The following is a 20,465-nucleotide window of genomic DNA, read 5'->3' on the forward strand; positions in this document are numbered from 1 at the left end:
GATCACCATCCCCTCGCCCCACTTTTGTCACTGTCCTTCTTTCTTTTTTTAACCTACTTCTAATTAACTTATCTTTATGTGTATATTTTTATAAGCCCATTTAATTTCTATTTGCTACAAGATACATAATAAGTGGAAAGAACAGCTTTAAATGCACATACTGAATTATCTCTCCCATGTATGTAGAATCACATTTGTAGTACATTCTAGACACAAGACAGAAATGTGCACATTTCAAAATGCAGTAACTACCCCTAAAATGCTATTTTAGGTGTTCTTAGGAAACGGCACAATGCAGCATAACTCACCTACCCCAGTAGTGTGATCTCCCTTTGGTCCTGTGTAGGAGGTGGGAGTTTCTCCTCTCCTCCTATGCCAGCTGCTCCGGTTTCTTCTCTCCTGAGTAAATGCACATTCATCTTGTTCGAAAGTACATTCTCCAGGTGGAGATAGAAGCTTCTCTGCAAGGAAATAGCAGGTGTTGCAATTACTGAGGCACTTTCAATGAATATGTATTCCATGGTTCTCTCTCTCTCTTTCTCTCTTTTTATTAAATAGAGGTGGGAAGGTAGAGAGACAGACTACTGCATGTGCTTTGACCAGGATTTACTGGCAAGCCCCCTATCAGGGGATGCTCTGCTTATTTGGGGACACTGCACCATTGCTCAGCAACCAAGCTATTTTAGTGCCTGAGGCAAGGCCATGGAGCCATCCTCAGTGTCTGGGAGCCATGGCTGTGGGAGGGGAAAAGAAGAGGGGAGGAGAAGGGGTGTGTGCAGAGGTAGAAGGAGCAGATGGAGTAGATGGTTGCTTCTTCTTTGTACCCTGACCGAGAATTGAACCTGGGACTTCCACACACCAGGCCAATGCTCTACCGCTGAGCCAGGGCTTCCATGGCTCTCTGATAGCCCCCTCTGTATGTCTGGGTATTGTCTAGCCATATGCCATGCAGATTAAGAGAGTCCACCACACTGGCAGCCCACTAACTCCTGCCTCCAGTTAGAGCCTGGACTACACCATGCGGTCTGCCATTAGAGGCAGAGAACAAGCAGAAATCTAGATCCAAAAGGATTGGGCTACTTTGAAAAAGAAACTTTCTATGGTTTGAATTTATTCATGTGTCTAAGTTTACAAAGCTCTGAAAACTGGAGGTATAGGGCCTTTATGGAAATAGAGAAAATAATACAATGCATAGTGTAGGAGCTATCTTCAGAAATCCAGGACAAGTGAAGGGAGTCCTCAGAAGAACTCTACAGTTGCTTTGGAGGAGAAGAAGAATGTGAGAGAACTAAATGTTGCTTCTGGAGCCACAGCTTAATTTGTGTAGACAGATTACTCGATTTTTCTGTGCACCAGCATTCTTATCTGTAATGTGGGGATATTAATTATCTACCTCACGGGGTTATGAGGATTAAATGTAATAATGTATGTTAAGTTTTTTAGGACATGGGGTTCTTTCTAGATTAATACTAAAATTTGGTGTTTTACTACTTGAAGCCTTATTTTCCATTTCTAAAAACAAATTGCTACCTTCAATAACATTAATGATCATTATTATTAGAATGGTGCTGCCTCCCCACTTACTGGAGGCTTCTTTGGCTGAACCTGGATGCATCTTCTACATTCAGATTCTAGCTGGTTTCTTTAATAAATATATATTTCATATCTATTGCATGATAATTATTTTACTTCATTTTATTTTACATACACTACAAGCTAATGAAGCCTCATTCTCTTTTCTATGCCATGAGTTTACAGATTTTTTATCTTTTTCTTTTTTGTCTTGTCCTTGCAGTGCCTTGCAAGTCAAGGGACTAAAAACAAATTGTCATGTAATTAAATAAACATGGAGATTATTCTCCAGTGCCAGATGAATACCACAATTTGCTTGTTTGTTAAAGAAATGGATACCCAATTAGCATGCAGTGGTAATTAGTAGATATAGACCAATGATCTGGGTTGAGGTATCCATCCTTTTTCTTGTTACATATAATGTCCAAAACATAGTCACCACCTGTAGTTTGCACTATCATCAATGCTTGGTCCATTGTTTTACTATCATTTAATTTACTAGAAATATTTATTTTATCATCATTTAAAAATTACATATACTTAGTATATTACTTGTGTCATAACAATTTTCATTAATATTGCTTGAAAATCTGTATTTGTGTAAGACAATAATAAAAATATCAATAGTAATATTAATAGGAGGAATTTGTTTTTATTTTTTTTAAGAATTTTTTTAAGACTTTATTCCTTTTAGAGAAGAGAGAGAGAGAAAGCAGGAAGCATCAACTCCCATATGTGCCTTGACCAGGCAAGCCCAGGGTTCCAAACTGGCAACCTCAGCATTTCAGGTCGACACTTTATCCACAGTGTTGCCACAGGGAAGGCATGAGGAATTTGTTTTTAAAGCACTGTTTTGTGCCATATTCTATGTTAGAAAACTTCTATGTTTTATCCCCAATATGTAGGTAGGTATTACTACCTCTGTTACAGACGAGGATACAGGGATCAAGTACAAGATACATAGCTCTGTAGAAAGGCACAGAGAAAAGCAAAGGATAGACTAGCACAGATTAAATTCATGTCATAAGTTCTTAGAGAAACAAGAAAGGTCATATATAGGCCAGGGAGGCAAAGAGAGCTGAAATGATGGCTGTCTTACCTGGAGACCAGCAGCTTCCCAATTCCATTGTAATGTCATCCAGGGCAACAAGTCCACAGTCCCAAAAACTTTTGCATAGGCTCATGAAAACCACCTGCAATTCAGAAAACTAAAACTATGAATTCTGTTCACTGAAAATGGGAAACTCTTGCAATCTGGGATTTACTTAGCATAAGAGGTGTGCATAAACAAAAGACAGACACCTCTTTGTCCAGGTAAACAACAGATCACAGTGGCATGAGTAATGGGGAACCATTTATATATGACCTTGGAATTACTCTATATTAGTTTTCAAAGTAGAGTGAAGCTCATAATTATATATTGTGTATTCCAATGCTGAAATTAGTTGGTGTTCTTTAAAGAATTGAGCGGGGAAAGCAAGAGCTTAACTGGGTGGCAAAGGAGATCAATCAAGTTTTAAATATTTTCCCCAGATAATCCACCAAGTGCATACAGAGTTGATGGTATTCCAAGCATTTTAAAAAACAATTCCAGTACAAACACTGTTGATTTTTTGGAAATGACTTTCTGGCACTGTGCTTCATTCATATTGTGAACAAAGTCCCAGTAATTTGCCATCTGGAGACTTATGTTCCATTACAAAAATAACAACAAAAAAACCTTTGTCCCTGGGAAAGTATCGCTAATAAAGGCCCTTACTTAACACAGTTGTTTTATCAGACCAAACATTTTTTGCTTTTGTATATTACAGAAAAACAAATCTATTCCATAAATTATTAAATTCATTCTGTAAGAGAGAAAAAAATCTTGGATTTGTTCTCATTAGGCCAATTTTAAAGTCTACTTTTCATATATATATAGGATGAGCAAAGAATACTTTTCAAACCATTTAGATTTCCACTGTACTGTGCGGTTTACAAAGCTGCTTTGCAGGTACAACCTAATGAGTAATTAGAACAAAGTCATTTGATACATAATCATTCAAATGCAGATCTTAACTCAAACAAAGGCAGAGATAGAACCGAAGCTGAAACCAAGAACTTTTGATTTTTTAGGTTCTAATGTTCAGTGTATTATGTCTTAAATTCATCTGTGTTATCAGTAGGACCCATTTGTCTTTTAATGATAAGAAACATCAAACTATAGAATTTATTTAGGAAAGTCAGGTAACAGTTAACTAGTATGCAAAAATATAAAATGTCTTAGCCAAGATCTTTAGCACAATTACTAATTGTAAGATGTGTGAAAGCTTATTTGGACTGTATACTGCTTTAAGGCATAAAAAGGATAGTTTGGAGATGTGACAATATATAACCATAGAAATTCACAAGGAAAAAATAAAATAAAAAAAATAATAAATTTTTAACCCTGTTATTTTCTCATCTTTAGAGATTCTATAGATTCTGGAAATTATCTGAACGTGTGAAATATTTTACTTTCAGGATTTATGCCTGGGAACTTATTTTCAAAGCAAAAGTTTATGTCATTAACATTGAATGCAGTTATATTTTATTAGGAGTTTTTATTGTTATATAGGAAGGAATAGAAATTTGTTTCAAAATTTATTCAATTAAGCTGCAGAGAGAACAGTCTTGGCTTCCTATCCTTTTAGAGGCGTTAAAGTCTATTTTTCACAAGAACAATGACAAAAAGTTTTTCAAAATGAGTCTGTGGTAGTGAAATGATTCATCTTTACCTGAATAAGAGTCAAACATTTGGTGTGCAAATGTATTAATGAGAAGAAAAATAACACGCCTTCATATATAAATATTTACTATGGCTTTATTCTAAAATGGCCATAGAACCAAACAAATGAAACAATGCCAAAATTTCAAAAATAGAGGAAATAAACTGTACTTCCACAGTCTAAGAAATAGGCAATCATTAGCTCTGATAGCTTGTAAATATTATTTAGTAATACAGAAATATATTCTTCATATAGCATTACGTAGAAAAAGCTGGTTATAATAAATCAAATAAGATAAAATATCTAACTCATCTAAAAATACATAGAAAGAAACCATGAAAATTGACCTAATTCATAGCAATTATGTTAGGCTCATGAAATTAGGGGTAGTAAACAGAATTTCCCCTTATTTTCTAAACATTCTACAATTTTGTTATTGTTATAATTTTTTAAGAAAGAAAAAAGAATCAGGATAGCTACAATTGAGTTGTGGAATAATAAATTCGTGTTTCCTAGATTGGCATTGTTTATAAGAACAGTCACTAGGACATGTGTCTATTTAACTTACAATTAAGTCAAATTAAAAGTGGATTTCTTCAGTCGCACTAGTCACATGTCAAGTGCTCAGTAGCCACATAGTGCTAGTGGCCAACTGAATTGGACACAGCAGATACAAAACATTTCCTCACTGCAGAAAGTTCCATTGGATAGAACCTCCCGGCTCCTTTTGGATATTCCAAACAAGCTGTGACCTGACCTGTCCCAGTGAGTTAAGTGAAATGCTAAAAATGTTCTGTAAAACTGTAGGCCAGAAGGTTGTTCTTATCTTAGAACTCTTTCCACACATAGATTACTAGCCATACCACATGCTGTTCTGTCTGACAAAAGATCCATAGTCAGTCAGCTATGGACTAGATTCAAACTATGACCTCCAACCTCAAATCTGTCTGGCAGCTGTCTATCAGCATTCCAACATGCAAAAGAAACATGACAAGATCAGCTTGTTTGTTTTAACACATTGGATTTTCCACCCTGCTATTAATATTGTTGATAATGTCAGTTCCTATTCTTGTGCTACCATCTTACACGGTGAGGGCCACTTGAGGTGGAGAGGTTTTTTTAGGGTAGTTCGTGACATAGCAAAGCTGATGATGGGGCCTGGTTGACGCAAGACAAAGGGAAAGCCAAACATCTTGGTCTGTTCTTAAGAACTCTGTCCCTGGGTCCAGTTAAGAATGTGACAAGAATGGAGTTGGCCATAGTCTAAATTCTTAAGGAATTAACTTCTTGTTTATTTACAGATCTTTTTTTAGGCAGTATTTGAAAGCAAGTGGGATATGTCTAAAGACTGGAGAAAAAACCCTAGGCAACTTGAGTGTATATTAATATCTACTTGAGAGAGAAGAAGAGAGACAAAGGAAAATGATATCCTGTAGACAGATGTTGCTGATTTTATGCAAATCTCTTAAAAGGGTCAAATTAGATTTGTGTAAATCAATTTGATTTAGTATACTAAAGGTTTCTTTATTTAGGTAGGAGGGACACTTTAACATTTTTGTTTGATAGAGAAGATTCAGTGTTGAGAAATCTTACCTAGACTAACTTTGGAAACAAACAGGCAATGAATGGAGAGCTACAGAAATATATTTGCAAATACTTTTCAATATAGTTAAGTAAGGACCAATAATATTACTTAAGTTACTTTTTATTATTCTAAAAGCAGACATTGTACATGTTCACTCATCTACAATAGGGTGTTCCAATCTCAGCACTTTTGATAATTTGGCCCAGATAATTCTTTGTTGTAGGGGATTCCTCTATGAATTGTAGACTGTTAAGTAGCAACCCTGGTCTCTGCACACTAGAAGCCAATATCACTTCCAAGTGATGACAATAAGAAATATCTCCAGACGTTGACAAATACCCCTTGGGGAAAAACCTCCTCTGGATGAGAATCACTAATCAAAAGTGGTAGAAAATTGCTAAGTGGATTATAAAATCCCACTTACTAAATTCCTACTCTGTATCCTCCCTGTGCTGGGCACTTTCAGATCTGTTATCTCTTTGGATTCACTAACAGTTTCAACTTATTTATCCTCCCGTGTCAGAACCGGACAGTTGTTTCTGTTTTAAAAGCAGACTAGATTGGCCCTGGCTGGAAAGCTCAGCTGGTTAGAATGTTATCCAGATATACCAAGGTTGCAGGTTCAATTCCCAGTTTGCGCACATACAAGAAACAACCGAGAAATGCATAAATAAGTGGATCAATCTCTCTCTCTTTCTCTCTCTCTCTCTCTCTCTCTCACACACACACACACACACACACACACACACACACACACACACACACAAAGTAAAAATTAAAAACTGAAAAAAAAATTAAAAACTGAACTAGACTAAGTTTTATCTGCTGGACATCACTGGGTGGTAGTTCAAAGAAGGAATAAAATATCCTCAAGTCTTGGCAACAAAAGTCATAGGAATGAAAAGCAAGAGCATTGCACTAACACTTGACCTGATCATCATCCCTGATAATCATCCCTGAGATCATCAGGACTCTACTGCTTCCATTTCCTGCTTCAGAAAACTGCATATTGTCTATGGGCAATAGAATATCTTTGTTTTCATCTTTCTCCCTTTTGAAAAAGAGTGACCTACCCCTTCAAAACAACATAATCCTAAAAAGTAACTGAGCCAAATTTCTTCAGATTATATCATTTTAACTTTTTTCTAAAGATTTTTTGGGGGTTTGGGTAAAGCAGAGGGGTGGAGAGAGGGTTTGTATAGAAACCCAACCACAAGACTGTGTTAGTCAGAAGGGCTAGACTGCCCTAGATCAGTAAAAGTCTATAAAAGTTCCTGGTTAAAGCACATAAGAATGAAAAAGTAGAGAAAACAGATATATCAGGAACTTATTTTCCCAAAAAAGTCAGTTTGGATTTTTAAAAGAATGAGGGTTACTGATTTTAACTTGATGAAGTCTCATAGTTAAAGTGATACCAAACACAGAGAATAGGATTCTGCTGACGGAGGGAGGAAATCAAGCTTTGGAGGGCCCTGTGGAACATACAACCACAAACCTCTGATGTGTAATTAAGAAGGATTGTCTGTATTAAACAACTAAACATTGGCTATATAACTGTTTTTTCACTGTATTTTTTTCTCACTGTTTTTTAAAGTAGTTTCCATGGCCTGCTGGATGTAGTTGGCCAAGTTGTTGGGTCAGTCTACCACCTACATTACCAACTGAATAGCCCCAGTTAGACCTAAATTAGCATATGAATGATAATTTCCAGAAACGGTCTTCTATCTTCACAAAGGAACAATTTAATCGTATGCCAACAATACCATGAACTACCTATGCTCACAAAACAAATCTAGTTTGGTTCTTACTATAAAGAGTGATCAAAATGAAAAATTGACCAGAGGGTTGATTCTGGGTTAAATTTAACTTTTCATTTGATGAGGTTAAAATCCTTTGAAATCACTTGCACAGATAAATTTAGATATGGCAACTACAGAGTAGGTGGAATAATCATTCACAAAATGACTATAGTCTAGTCAGTGAAACTCCAGAACTTTTCATAAAGATGCTATTGACACAACTGCAGGATATACTACTATATAATGCAATTGGGTTCAGTTAACTATCTGACAATAAGTCATAATAGAATTTTAATAATACAAAATCACAAAGAAAAACAAATAAAAAATTTAAATATTAAGACATGGCTAAAGGTATGTTGGTCAAATAAGTTTGTAAAATATGATTTTTAAAAAATTATTGATTTTAATTTATTGTGTTTACATAGATTCAAATGTCCTATTGAATATATCTCCCCCCACCCCCGGGTTCCCCTCAATATCCCCATTACCCCCTTCCCTCAATGCTTTCCCCCTTTGCCTATAGGATTTGCTGTCCTGCTCTCTATAAGGCTGTGTTATGTATATAGAATTTCACTAATCTCTTTCCCATCTCTGATCCCATACTCTCATCCCCTTTCCCTCTGACTGCTTTCCCTCTGGTCCCTTTGATCCCACCTATGCCTCTATTCTGCTCCTCAGTTCACATTGTTCATTGGATTCCTCAAATGAGTGAGGTCATATGATATTTTTCTTTCTCTGCCTGGCTTATTTCACTTAGCATAATAGTTTCCAGATCCATTAATGTTGTCGCAAAAAGGTAAGAGTTCTTTTTCATGGCCATGTAGTATTCCATTGTGTGTATGTACCACTGCTTTTTAATCCACTCGTCCATTGACAGACACTTGGGCTGTTTCCAGATCTTGGTTATTGTGAACAATGCTGCAATAAACATGGGAGTGCATATATTCTTTTGGATCAGTGATTTGGTATTCTTAGGATATATTCCTAAAAGTGGGATGGCTGGGTCAAAAGCTAGTTCTATTTTTAATTTTTTGAGGAATCTCCATACTGTTTTCCACAGTGGCTGCACCAGTCTGCATTCCCACCAGCAGTGCAGGAGGGTTCCCTTTTCTCTACACCTTGCCAGCACTTATTATGTGTTGTTTTGTTAATGAGCACAATTCTGACAGGTATGAGGTTGTATCTTATTGTGGTTTTAATTTGCATTTCTCTAATGATTAGTAATGTTGAACATTTTTTTATCTGTCTATTGGCCATCTGTATGTCCTCTTTGGAGAAGTGTCTATTCATTTCCTTTGCCCATTTTTTGATTGGATTGTTTACCTTCCAGGTGTTGAGTTTTACAAGTTCTTTATAAATTTTGATTATTAACCTCTTATCAGACGTATTGTCAAATATGCTCTCCCATTGTGTGGTTTGTCTTTTTATTCTGTTCATATTGTCTTCAGCTGTGCAAAAGCATTTTCATTTGATATAGTCCCATTTGTTCATCCTGTCCTTTATTTCACTTTTCCGTGGAGATAAATTAGCAAATATATTGCTGCGAGAGATGTCAGAGAGCTTACTGCCTATGATTTCTCCCAAAATGATTATGGTTTTATGACTTACATTTAAGTCTTGTATCCATTTTGAATTTATTTTTGTGAATGGTGGTCTAGTTTCATTTTTTGCAAGTACCTGTCCTATTTTCCCAACACCATTTGTTAAAGAAACATCTTTACTCCATTGTATGCTCTTACCTCCTTTGTCAAATATCAATTGTATAACAGGGGTCAGGAATCTATGGCTCATGAGCCAGATGTAGCTCTTTTGGTGGCTGCATCTGGCTCACAGACAAATCTTTAATAAAAATAATAACGTTAAAAATATAAAACATTCTCATGTATTATAATCCATTCATTTCCTACCACACATGTTCATGGTTGTGGGTGGCTGGAGCCAATCACAGCTGTCCTCCAGGACAACACCAAATTTTTATTGGATAATGTGTAACGTACATGGGTTATTGTATGGCTCTCAGGAATTACATTTTAAACTATGTGGCACTCATGGCTCTCTCAGCCAAAAAGGTTCCCGACCCCTGGTCTATAAAGGTGTGGGTTTATTTCTGGGTTCTCTGTTCTGTTCCATTGATCTATATGCCTGTTCTTATGCCAGTACCAAGCTGTTTTGAGTACAATGGCCTTGTAGTATAACTTGATATCAGGAAGTGTGATACCACCCACTTTATTCTTTTTTTTTTCAAGATTTTTGAGGCTATTCATGTTCTTTTTTGGTTCCATATAAATTTTTGGAATATTTGTTCTATATGTTTGAAGTATGCCATTGGTATTTTAATAGAGATTGCATTGAATTTATAAATTGCTTTGGGTAATATAGACATTTTAATGATGTTTATTCTTCCTATCCATGAACATGGTATGTTTCCACTTGTTTGTATCTTCCTTGATTTTTTTTTTTTTTTATCAATGTTTTATAATTTTCCAAGCATAAGTCTTTAACCTCCTTGGTTAAATTTACTCCTAGGTACTTTATTTATTTTTGTTCCAATAGTGAAGGGGATTGCTTTCTTAATTTCTCTTTCAGACAGTTCACTGATAGTGTATAAAAATGCCTCTGATTTCTGAATATTAATTTTATAACCTGCCACATTGCTGAATTGATATATCAGGTCCAGTAGTTTTTTTGACTGAGACTTTAGGGTTTTCTATGTACAGTATCATATCAGCAAATAATGATAGTTTTATTTCTTTTCCAATTTGGATGCCTTTTATTTCTTCTTTTTGTCTGATTGCTGTGGCTAGGACTTCCAGTACTATGTTGAATCAGAGTGGTGAAAGGGGGCACCTCTCCCTTGTTCCTGATCTTAAGGGGATTGCTTTTAATTTTTGCCGATTGATTATGATGTAAGCTGTGGGTTTCTCATAGATGGCCTTTATCATGTTGAGGTATGTTCCCTGTATTCCCACTTCGCTGAGAGTTTTGATCATGAATGGGTGCTGGATTTTATCAAGTGCTTTTTCTGCATCTATTGATATTTTCATGTGATTTTTGTTCTTCCTTTTGTTTATGTGATGAATCACTTTGATTGATTTGTGAATATTATACCAGTCTTGCCTCCTCAGAATAAATCTCACTTGATCATGATGTATGATTTTTTTTTATGTATTGCTGGATCTGGTTTGCTACTATATATTTTGTTGAGAATTTTAGCATCTAAACTCATCAGGGATATTGGCCTATAGTTTTTCTTCTTTGTAGTGTCTCTGCCTGGTTTTGGAATGGCAAAAGATTATGCTTGCCTCATAAAAGGAGCTTGGAAGTCTTCCCTCCTCTTAAATTTTTTGAAATAGCTTGAGAAGGATAAGAGTTAGTTCTTCTTTGAATATTTGGTAGAATTTGCCGGTAAAGCCATCTGGCCCAGGGCTTTTGTTTTTTGGGAGTTTTTTGATAACTGTTTTGACCTCATTTGTTGTAAGTGGTCTGTTTAGGTTTTCTGATTCTTCCAGACTGATTTTTGAAAAATTATATATTTAAGAAATTTTTCCATTTTACCTAGGTTGTCTAATTTTTTGGCATACGGTTCTTCATAGTATTTTCTTACAATCCTTTTAATTTCTGCTGTGTTAGTTGTTACATCTCCACTTTCATTTCTAATTTTATTTATTTGATCCCTCTCTCCATTTTTCTTGGTGAGTCTGGTTAAAGGTTCAACAATCTTGTTTACCTTTTCAGAAAACCAGCTCTTGGTTTTATTGATCTTCTGTATTGTTTTTTTTTTTTTTTTTAGCCTCTATATCATTTATTTCTGCTCTGCTCCTCATTATTTCGTTCTTTCTACTTCCTTTGGGCTTTACTTACTGTTCTTTTTTTAGTTCTTTTAGATGCAGGGTTGTTTATTTGAGCTTTTTCTTGATTCTTAAGGTATGCCTGTAATGCTATGAACTTCCTTCTCAGGACTGCTTTTGCTGTGTCTCATAAATTATGAGTTGTTGTATGTTCATTTTCATTTGTTTCAAGAAAATTTTTTATTTCTTCCTTGATCTCATTGTTAACCCATTCATTATTTAATAACATGCAGTTTAGTTTCCAAGTGTTTGAAATTTTTTCAGTGTTTCTACTGTAGTTGATTTCTAGTTTCATGCCATTGTGATCAGAGAAGATGCTTGATATGATTTCAATCTTCTTAAATTTATTGAGACTCATTTTGTGTCCTAACATGTGGTCTATCCTAGAGAATGTACCATAAGCACTTGAATAGAATGTATATTCTGCTGCGTTAGGGTGAAAGGATCTAAATCCAGTTGATCTAGTGTGTTCTTTAAGGCTGCTGTTTCTTTGTTAATTTTCTCTCTTGAGGATCCATCCAGTGATGTTAATGGGGGTATTGAAATCCCCTACTATCATAGTATTGCTGTTGATTTTGCCCTTTATTTCCATCAAAATCTGCTTTATATATTTAGCTTCTCCTATATTAGGCACATAGATATTTATAATGGTTATATCTTCCTGTTGGATTGCTCCCTTTATCATTATGTAGTGACCTTCTTTCTTCCTTAATATAGCCTTTATTTTAAAGTCTATTTTGTCAGATATAAGTATTGCTACCCCAGCTTTTTTTTTTTTCATTTCCATTTGTGTGAAATACTTTTTTCCATCCCTTCAGTCTATGTGTATCTTTTGTTTTGAGGTGGGTCTCTTGTAGACAGCATATGTATGGATCCTGTTTTCTTATCCATGCAGCTACCTTATGTCTTTTGATTGGAGCATTTATTTCATTTACATTTAAGGTTATTATTGATATGTAGTTGTTTATTGCCATTTTATTTTTAAAATCTACATTCTACTTTTTCTAGATTTCTCCCCCTTTGTTCAGTTTACAACAGGCCACTTAACATTTCTTGCAGCATTGGTTCAGTTGTAATGAATTCCTTGAAGGTTTTTGTTTGTTTGTTTGTTTTTTGGTCTGGGAAGCTTTTTATTTCTCCTTCAATTTTAAACAATAGCTTTGCTGGATAAAGAAGTCTTGGTTGTAGGCTCTTGTTTTGCATTACTTTGAATATTTTTTGCCATTCCCTTATGGCCTCAAGTGTTTCTGTTGAAAAGTCAGATGTCATCCTTCTGGGGGCTCCTTTGTAGGTGATTGACTGCTTTTCTCGTGCAGCTTTTAGTATTCCTTCTTTATCTCTTAACTTTGGTATTTTAATTACGATCCGTCTTGGTGTAGTTCTCTTTGAGTTCTTTAATGGGATTCTTTGTGCTTCTTGAACTTGTGTGACTTATTCCTTCATCAATTTAGGGAAGTTTTCAGCTATGATTTCTTTAATCAGGTTTTCTATTCCTTGTTCTTTTTCGTCCCCTTCAGGAAATCCTATGATGTGGATGTTGTTTCTATGTTGTCACAGAGCTCTCTTAGAGTTTCCTCAGACTTTTTGATACTCTTTAATTTTTGCTGTTCTGCTTCCATGCTTTCATTTATCTTGTCCTCTAAATCACTGATTCTATTCTCTGCTTCATCCAGCCTTTTTTTTTCTCTGAAGTTCGAAACGAGGAGGCAGTCAGACAGACTCCCGCATGCGCCCAACTGGGATCCACCCGGCATGCCCACCAGGGAATGATGGGGTGTCGCTCTGCCACAATCAGAGCCATTCTAGTGCCTGAGGCAGAGGCCACAGAGCCATCCTCAGCACCCAGGCAAGCTTTGCTCCAATGGAGCCTTAGCTGCGGGAGGGGAAGAGAGAGACAGAGAGGAAGGAGAGGGGGAGGGGTGGAGAAGCAGATGGGTGCTTCTCCTGTGTGCCCGGGCTGGGAATGGAACCTGGGACTCCCGCATGCCAAGCCGATGCTCTGCCACTGAGCTAACCTGCCAGGGCCCAGCCTGCTTTTAATTCCTTCTAGTGTAGTCTTCATTTCTGATATTGTATTTGTCATTTCTGTTTCATTGTTTTTTATGATTTCTATGTCTTTTTTGATGCTTGCTATCTCTTTATTTAGGTGCTCATTATGTCTGTCCATTGTTGAGCATCCTAAGAATCATTTTAAACTCTGCATCCGGTATCTTGATTATTTCCATTTCACTCAGTTCTTTTTCTGGCATGTCTTTTGTTGATTCATTTGGATTCTATTTCTCTGTCTTCCCATTTTGTCTGTGTATAGCCTGCTCCTTTGGTGTATTGTTTGTGTAGCTAACTGCATATAGGGTTGGTGTTGTCTGCCTCCAGCTTCCAGTTGTGTTGTTTCTAGATCTTCTTGGGGTGGCCTCAGCTGTTGCTTGTAATCCACTGTGGGCTACTTGCCTGCTGCTACTGCTCTTTTGGCTATTTGTGTCAGTGTTTTCTATGCCTTAGCTGGGTCAAGTGTGAGGAGCCCTTCCTTAAGATTCCACTCTAGGCCCTGGCCGGTTGGCTCAGCGGTAGAGCGTCGGCCTAGCGTGCGGAGGACCCGGGTTCGATTCCCGGCCAGGGCACATAGGAGAAGCGCCCATTTGCTTCTCCACCCCTCCGCCGCGCTTTCCTCTCTGTCTCTCTCTTCCCCTCCCGCAGCCAAGGCTCCATTGGAGCAAAGATGGCCCGGGCGCTGGGCATGGCTCTGTGGCCTCTGCCTCAGGCGCTAGAGTGGCTCTGGTCGCAATATGGCGACGCCCAGGATGGGCAGAGCATCGCCCCCTGGGGGGCAGAGCACCGCCCCTGGTGGGCGTGCCGGGTGGATCCCGGTCGGGCGCATGCGGGAGTCTGTCTGACTGTCTCTCCCTGTTTCCAGCTTCAGAAAAATGAAAAAGAAAAAAAAAAAAAAAAAAAAAAAGATTCCACTCTAACTAGGGTTGTTAGGTCATGAGCTGATGCTCTCTGTATCTGGCCGCTGGATGTGCCAGCTTTGGATCTCCCTGGCTAGAACCTGGCACAAACCAGTGGGGGTCACTGCTTATCACTGGACCTTAGCAACCTTCTTGGAGCAACAGGCGATCCAGAATTTGTGACTACCTCTGCTGGGCCAGGTGCCATTCTAAATATCAGCTGGACTCCTAGGATGGCTTTTATCTACTCTTGGCCAGTGGGCGTGGCCTCTCTATTCCTGAGGTGTGGTCTGTCCGCTGGCTTGTTGCCGATGCTGCCTCCTCAGGAGCTTGGACACCAGCACTGCTGGACACATGGGCTCGTGGGCCTCCGCGTGGGCTACTTTGCCGGGCTCCAACCACCATGGGCTGCCTCACTGGGCTCTGCCCCCTGTGGGCTGCCACCACCTCCACCACTGGGCCCTCCCACCCTTTGGGGGTACTCAGCAGAGTGGGGGGGGGGTGTAGCCCAGACCTCAGCACTCAAAACCTATGCCCCTAATGCATCCCCTGCTTCCAAGCATCTCTTTGCTCTGACTGGAGTAGGAGAGCCTCTGGTGGGCGAAGTAATTCCTTCTCTTTGCTGGTGATGCATCTCCCAGGAAAAATGGCCATGTTAGATTTGGGGCATTCCCAGTACAGGGGTTAGGGTGGCTGTCCCTCACAGTCTCTCCCTGTGCCTCCGAGACTACACTCTCCTCTCACAACTCCAGCCCTCTCTGCGCTCTCCATTCCTGAAGCCCCAGGTAAGTGGCTGTGAACGAGGTTTTCTGCGTGGTCCCTTTAATATGGAGCCTATGCCTGAGAGTTCTGTCTCCCTCTTGGAAACAGTAACTCAGCTCTTCTTTCATCTAAATACTGTCCCTATGTCTCTTCTAGTCTTTGGGGTTCCAGGCTGAGATTTCACTCCTGGGGCTGAGGACCCACAACTCTCCAGGCAACCCACCCCGCCGTGAGAGACCCTCCAGGCTGCCACTTTCTCCTAGGGGTAGGGCAGCCCTTTTCACGTCTCCACCCTTCCTACCAGTCTCAGTGTGGTTTCTTAAGTGATCCCTGGTTATAGATTCCTGTTAGTTTAGTCCAAAGTTGGTTTTTCAAGATGATTGTTTCAAGTTAAGTTGTAATCCACTTTGGTTTTGGGAGGTGGGAGTTGTAATGTCTGCCTACTTTGTCACCATCTTCTGGATCTCCGAGATAATTTTGTTTTAATAACTCACAATAGGGCTTAGTAACCCTTATCTGCAGATGCTTTACAGCGTTAATATTTACCTGGGAATTTGGAAAATCTAAAATATGATTTTTATGTTTGCTTGCTTATAGTTTGCATTGGGGGTTGGACAGCACCAGTGTTGGGCAAATGAGTTTGTAAAATTTGTATTTTTTGAGTTTGCTCACTTTTAGTGTTAAAAAATGGTGCCGGTCAACACCAGTTATGTGATATGTGAAATTGAAAATTACCTTCCTGCTTGGTAATTTTCTTGTTAATGTTTACTGGAGGAGAGGTTTTTGTGCTAGAAAGTTTTGAAAAAAGAAGAGAAGGAGAAGAGAGAAAGAAGCCATTTTTGTAGAGTGAGAGTGGAGTGCTGAAGAAGAAGCCAGTTTGTGCAGAGAGGAGAAGGGATGCAGATGGGGAACCAGAGCTGAGGGGCTTTTGTGAGCTCTGCTGAGACTGATGGGGTCTTTGATTCTAGGGGATTCCAGAGAAGGTTCTCCTGGTTGTGGAACTGGATAATGTATCAGGGCTTTGTGAGCTCTGAATGAAGAGAAAAATGTTTTCCTTGTGTGTTGCTCATAGGCCATTGTGAAACTTTAATAAAGAAATGGCCCACCATTTTTTGGCTCCTCTGTTTCTTTACCGTCTGCCCAAATTCAATGAGAACCTGCATGTGCGTAGTGGCCTCTGGCCATACAAATGAATATGAAACTTCAGCATTTTAGAATCAATGCCATATTCTGAAAACAGTTGCTAAATTGTAACAGCATGCCTCCTGAAGATTCTATATTTAATCTTCAAAACCCACAAAAAGCAGAATAACGTGTTTTTATATGTCTTTAGCTGACCAACACTTATTTTTAAGTGACTCATCTATTTTGTCTTCCTTCCTTCCTTCCTTCCTTCCTTCCTTCCTTCCTTCCTTCCTTCCTTCCTTCCTTCCTTCCTTCCTTCCTTCTCTTATCTGATTTGATTCAACTTTTGGCTTTGACAAGCAGCAAAAATTGAGCAACTTCCAGCTTTTTCCAACATAAGTCTTTCTGCTCACAGGAGCCTTTCTTTCTGGGGTAGACTTGCAGATATACAGCCAAAGTTTTCCATTGGTATTTGCTGGTTGATATCGAGATTAATATCTGGTTAATATCCAGATCTCTTAACTCACTGAGTTAAGAAATCTACATTATTTTTAAATCTTTTGGTCACTGTAAAGGGAGGCAAGATTCCAGAAGAGACATCAAGAATCAGTCATTTTTCAGAATGAGGAATGAGGAAAAGGACCCTGTGATATAAGCTCAGGGTCACACAATAGCCAGCTGCAGGCTCAGACATGAAATATAGACCATATTTCATTATACCCACCTGCTCATTTTCTCCTTTTACTTTAGGTATTAAAATATGGTTCTGAGAGGCTTGAAGCTCCCTAATTAAAAGCAGTAAGCCAAACATGTCTTTGATCCATGTCTAAAACAAGCTTCCTGTCATTTCCCCTTATGTCTGTTTATAAAGAATTTTGGTCACTTTGCACCAGACTGGAATCTTCCATAGATCATTTCCAAATTTCAGGACTGGCAAGTGATGAAACCTTTCTTCTAGTGTTCCCTCACCTCAGTGATATCCTTCTCTCCCTCAGCTGATGACCCTACCTCCCACTCCACACTGAAAATTTAAGACCATAGGAAAGAATTCCCTCAAATTGCCACATCCATACCTACAACCTTATCTACATTTGCACCCATTTCACTTCCTTTCCTTTGTTTTAGGAGCGAGGTTTGTCTGATTGCCAAGCTCATGCTCTCCTCATTGTGGGACACAAATACCTAATCTCACAACATTAATATTGAGGATCCAAATAGAAAATAAATATGAAAAGCCTCTGAAAAACTGAATATGAGACAAAAGTAAGATGGCATTTTTAGTATTTTAGAGTCTAATTCCACACCCTAATAATGAGGAAATAATTATATCTAATTATCTCATAAACCTTTCATCATCATTAAAGGAAACTCTATATGAATGCCTTCCTGCTTTTTACATACTCTTTTCAGGGGGCAGGGGGCCTGAAAGAAGCAATGTTGGATGGACATACAATGTGATTTATCTCTGGCCTACCTCCCTTAGGGAAGACGCCTGGCCAAATACCTTCCTGACCACTGTAGTGTAGTATAGTGTAATGTAATGTAATATAATTTAATGTAATGGAATATAATGTAGTGTAGTGTAATGCAATGATCAATTTAATTGTCAAGTCCAAGGGTAGACATCATAATACAGAACTCTTGTTGTGGCTCGCTTGGTTGGAAATATAAAATGTCAATCCTCCCAGAAGACAGGCACAGAGCAACCAATAAACAGCACAAAAGGAAGATTTTAGGTTTTTGACTTGACCCTCAAGAGCTCATTCCTGCTCTGGATGAACTTCTCCAGGATCAGGAGGAGACAGCAGATAACTTAAGCAGTGCCCTGCAATGCCCAAACAAAAGTACTGACTTTGCTCTAGTCCTGTCTGAGGCATTGAGACAATTATTGGAATTATTTTCATTGGTCCCCAAGGCCAAGTACAGGTCCTTGACTTAAAGGACTGTGACTAAAGCTTAGATAACACTAAGCCCTTTTTAACTATGCTACAACTTATTTAACCAATGCCTACCAAGAGATAACTGGGCAGTTCCCAATTTCTCAATAGTATAACTACTGCTGTGATGAATTTTGGTAGCTACATCTTTGTGGATAACCATTATTATTTCCTTATGATAAACCCCTAGAAGTACAATTGTTATGGCAAAAGTATGCATGTTTGGGGGCTTGATTTTTGATGCATGTAATTAAATTGTCATTGTCCTCTAGAAATATTATATCAATTTACCCTAGAGACACATAATGTTTAGACACTAGAGATTATGAGGATACTTATTTCCTTGTATTCTCACCTCTAGAGATTAATATTTGATGTATATTTGATATATATAACAAATATATGTATGTATACTTATATATTTTTGGTCTAAAGTCAAATATTTATTTTTAGCCTGACCAGGTGGTGGCACAGTGGAGAGAGCATTCACCTGGGATGCTGAAGACCCAGGTTTAAAACCCCCAAATTGCCAGCTTGACCACTGGCTAATCCAGCTTGAGTGCAGGCTTACTAGCTTAAGTGTGGGGTTGCTGGCTTGAGCCCAAGAGATTACTGCTTTGAAGCTGAAGGTTGCTGGCTTGAGCCCAAGGTCACTGGCTTGAGCAAGGGGTCACTGGCTTAGCTGGAGCCCTCCAGTCAAGGCACCTATGAAAAAGCAATCAATGAACAACTAAAGTACCACATCTACGAGTTGAGGCTTCTGATCTCTTTCCCTTCCTGTCTGTCTGTCCTTGTCTGTCCCTCTCTCTGTCTTGTAAAAAAATATTTATTTATTTATTTATTTTTAAATACTTTATTTAAAAAAATATTTTAAAAACTTTATTAATTTTAGAGAGGAGAGAGAGGGGGAGAAAGGGGATAGAGACAGGATGAGAGAGAGAGAGAGAGAGAGAGAGAGAGAGAGAAGGGGGGAGGAGCAGGAAGCATCAACTCTCATATGTGCCTTGATAGGGAAATCCTATGGCTTCGAACTGGCGACCTCAGTGTTCTAGGTCGACGCTTTATCTGCTGCGCCACCACAGGTCAGGCTACATATTTATTTTCAATTGGTAAAAATACAACAGTATACCGTATGAATACAGCTATTAATATAAACATTATACTCCAGATTATCATATTATCATACTTTTATCCATTTGATAGACAAATATGCTATTGTATTATTAATTTTTTTATTATAAATGAGATTGAATATGTTTGTGCATTTATCTTCCAGTAGCATTGCTTTATTTGCCTATATATATATATATCCATTGTCCACTTTCCTATTGCTTAGTTCACCTTTTGCTTATTGATTTATTCACAACTGTAAACCTATTTTTGCCCACCCCGTATTAGCTGTTAAGTTTGTCATATATGTTGCAAACTTTTTTCTTGACATTGACATTTGCCTTTCAGATGTTTATTCAGCAGTTCTTATTTGGAGAGTGAAACTAAAGTCTTGGTTTGAGACTGAGATGAGACAGGCTGGTCACAAATAGTAATTCATTCTTGAGCATTGTCTAGACAGACACACATGCAATCTGACATAGAACAGAAAGTAGAAGCTCATGACCCATTAGTGGTGTGGTAGGAGATGCCATAGAAAGGTGGCTTGTGGACTATCTAGGAAGAGACTTCTATAGAGGTAATTACTAAAAAAAATAGAGAGGAAAGTAGCCAGCAAAAGTCCTACTAGAGAAGGAGAAAAAGATGGTGATATCTATGCAAAAGGAAAGTAGGTATTCTTTCCCAAGTAAAAGTATAGTCTTTATTAATGTGTGAATTGCCAATCTCCCAGTAAGTGATCTGAGCTTACAGTTACTTGGTATATGAGCTCAGAAATACTTTCCTGGTGTCTGAACTCAGAAAATCAGAAGATCCATAGAGAATCTGTATGAGTATCAAAATCTAACTGTCTTACCCAAAATACTTGGGAAAAGAATCCCTAAAATTGCAGCCATTTTAAGACTGTGAAACAAGATTAGAAGTTTAGAAGTGTGGTGAAAGGTAGTGTTTCAGGTTTTAAACAATTCTTGGACTAAATGTTTGGTTAATTAAGCTTATTAATAAAACTATGGTGAAAGAATGCTTATCCTGTCT

The 20,465-nt window shown here is 38.1% G+C and overlaps 1 protein-coding gene across 1 annotated transcript in view; it reads right to left on the minus strand.

Moving 5' to 3' along the window:
* MAMDC2 (MAM domain containing 2) overlaps positions 1–20,465 on the minus strand; it is a 201,543-nt gene that overhangs the window by 26,703 nt on the left and 154,375 nt on the right. The window contains exons 10-11 of the mRNA XM_066368010.1: positions 2,672–2,765; positions 309–461 (exon numbers count right to left, since the gene is read on the minus strand). Of these exons, the coding sequence (XP_066224107.1) occupies positions 309–461; positions 2,672–2,765 (247 nt within the window). The remainder of the gene's footprint in view (positions 1–308; positions 462–2,671; positions 2,766–20,465) is intronic.

Source organism: Saccopteryx leptura, chromosome 2 (genome assembly GCF_036850995.1).
Source record: "Saccopteryx leptura isolate mSacLep1 chromosome 2, mSacLep1_pri_phased_curated, whole genome shotgun sequence".
Taxonomy (NCBI): domain Eukaryota; kingdom Metazoa; phylum Chordata; class Mammalia; order Chiroptera; family Emballonuridae; genus Saccopteryx; species Saccopteryx leptura.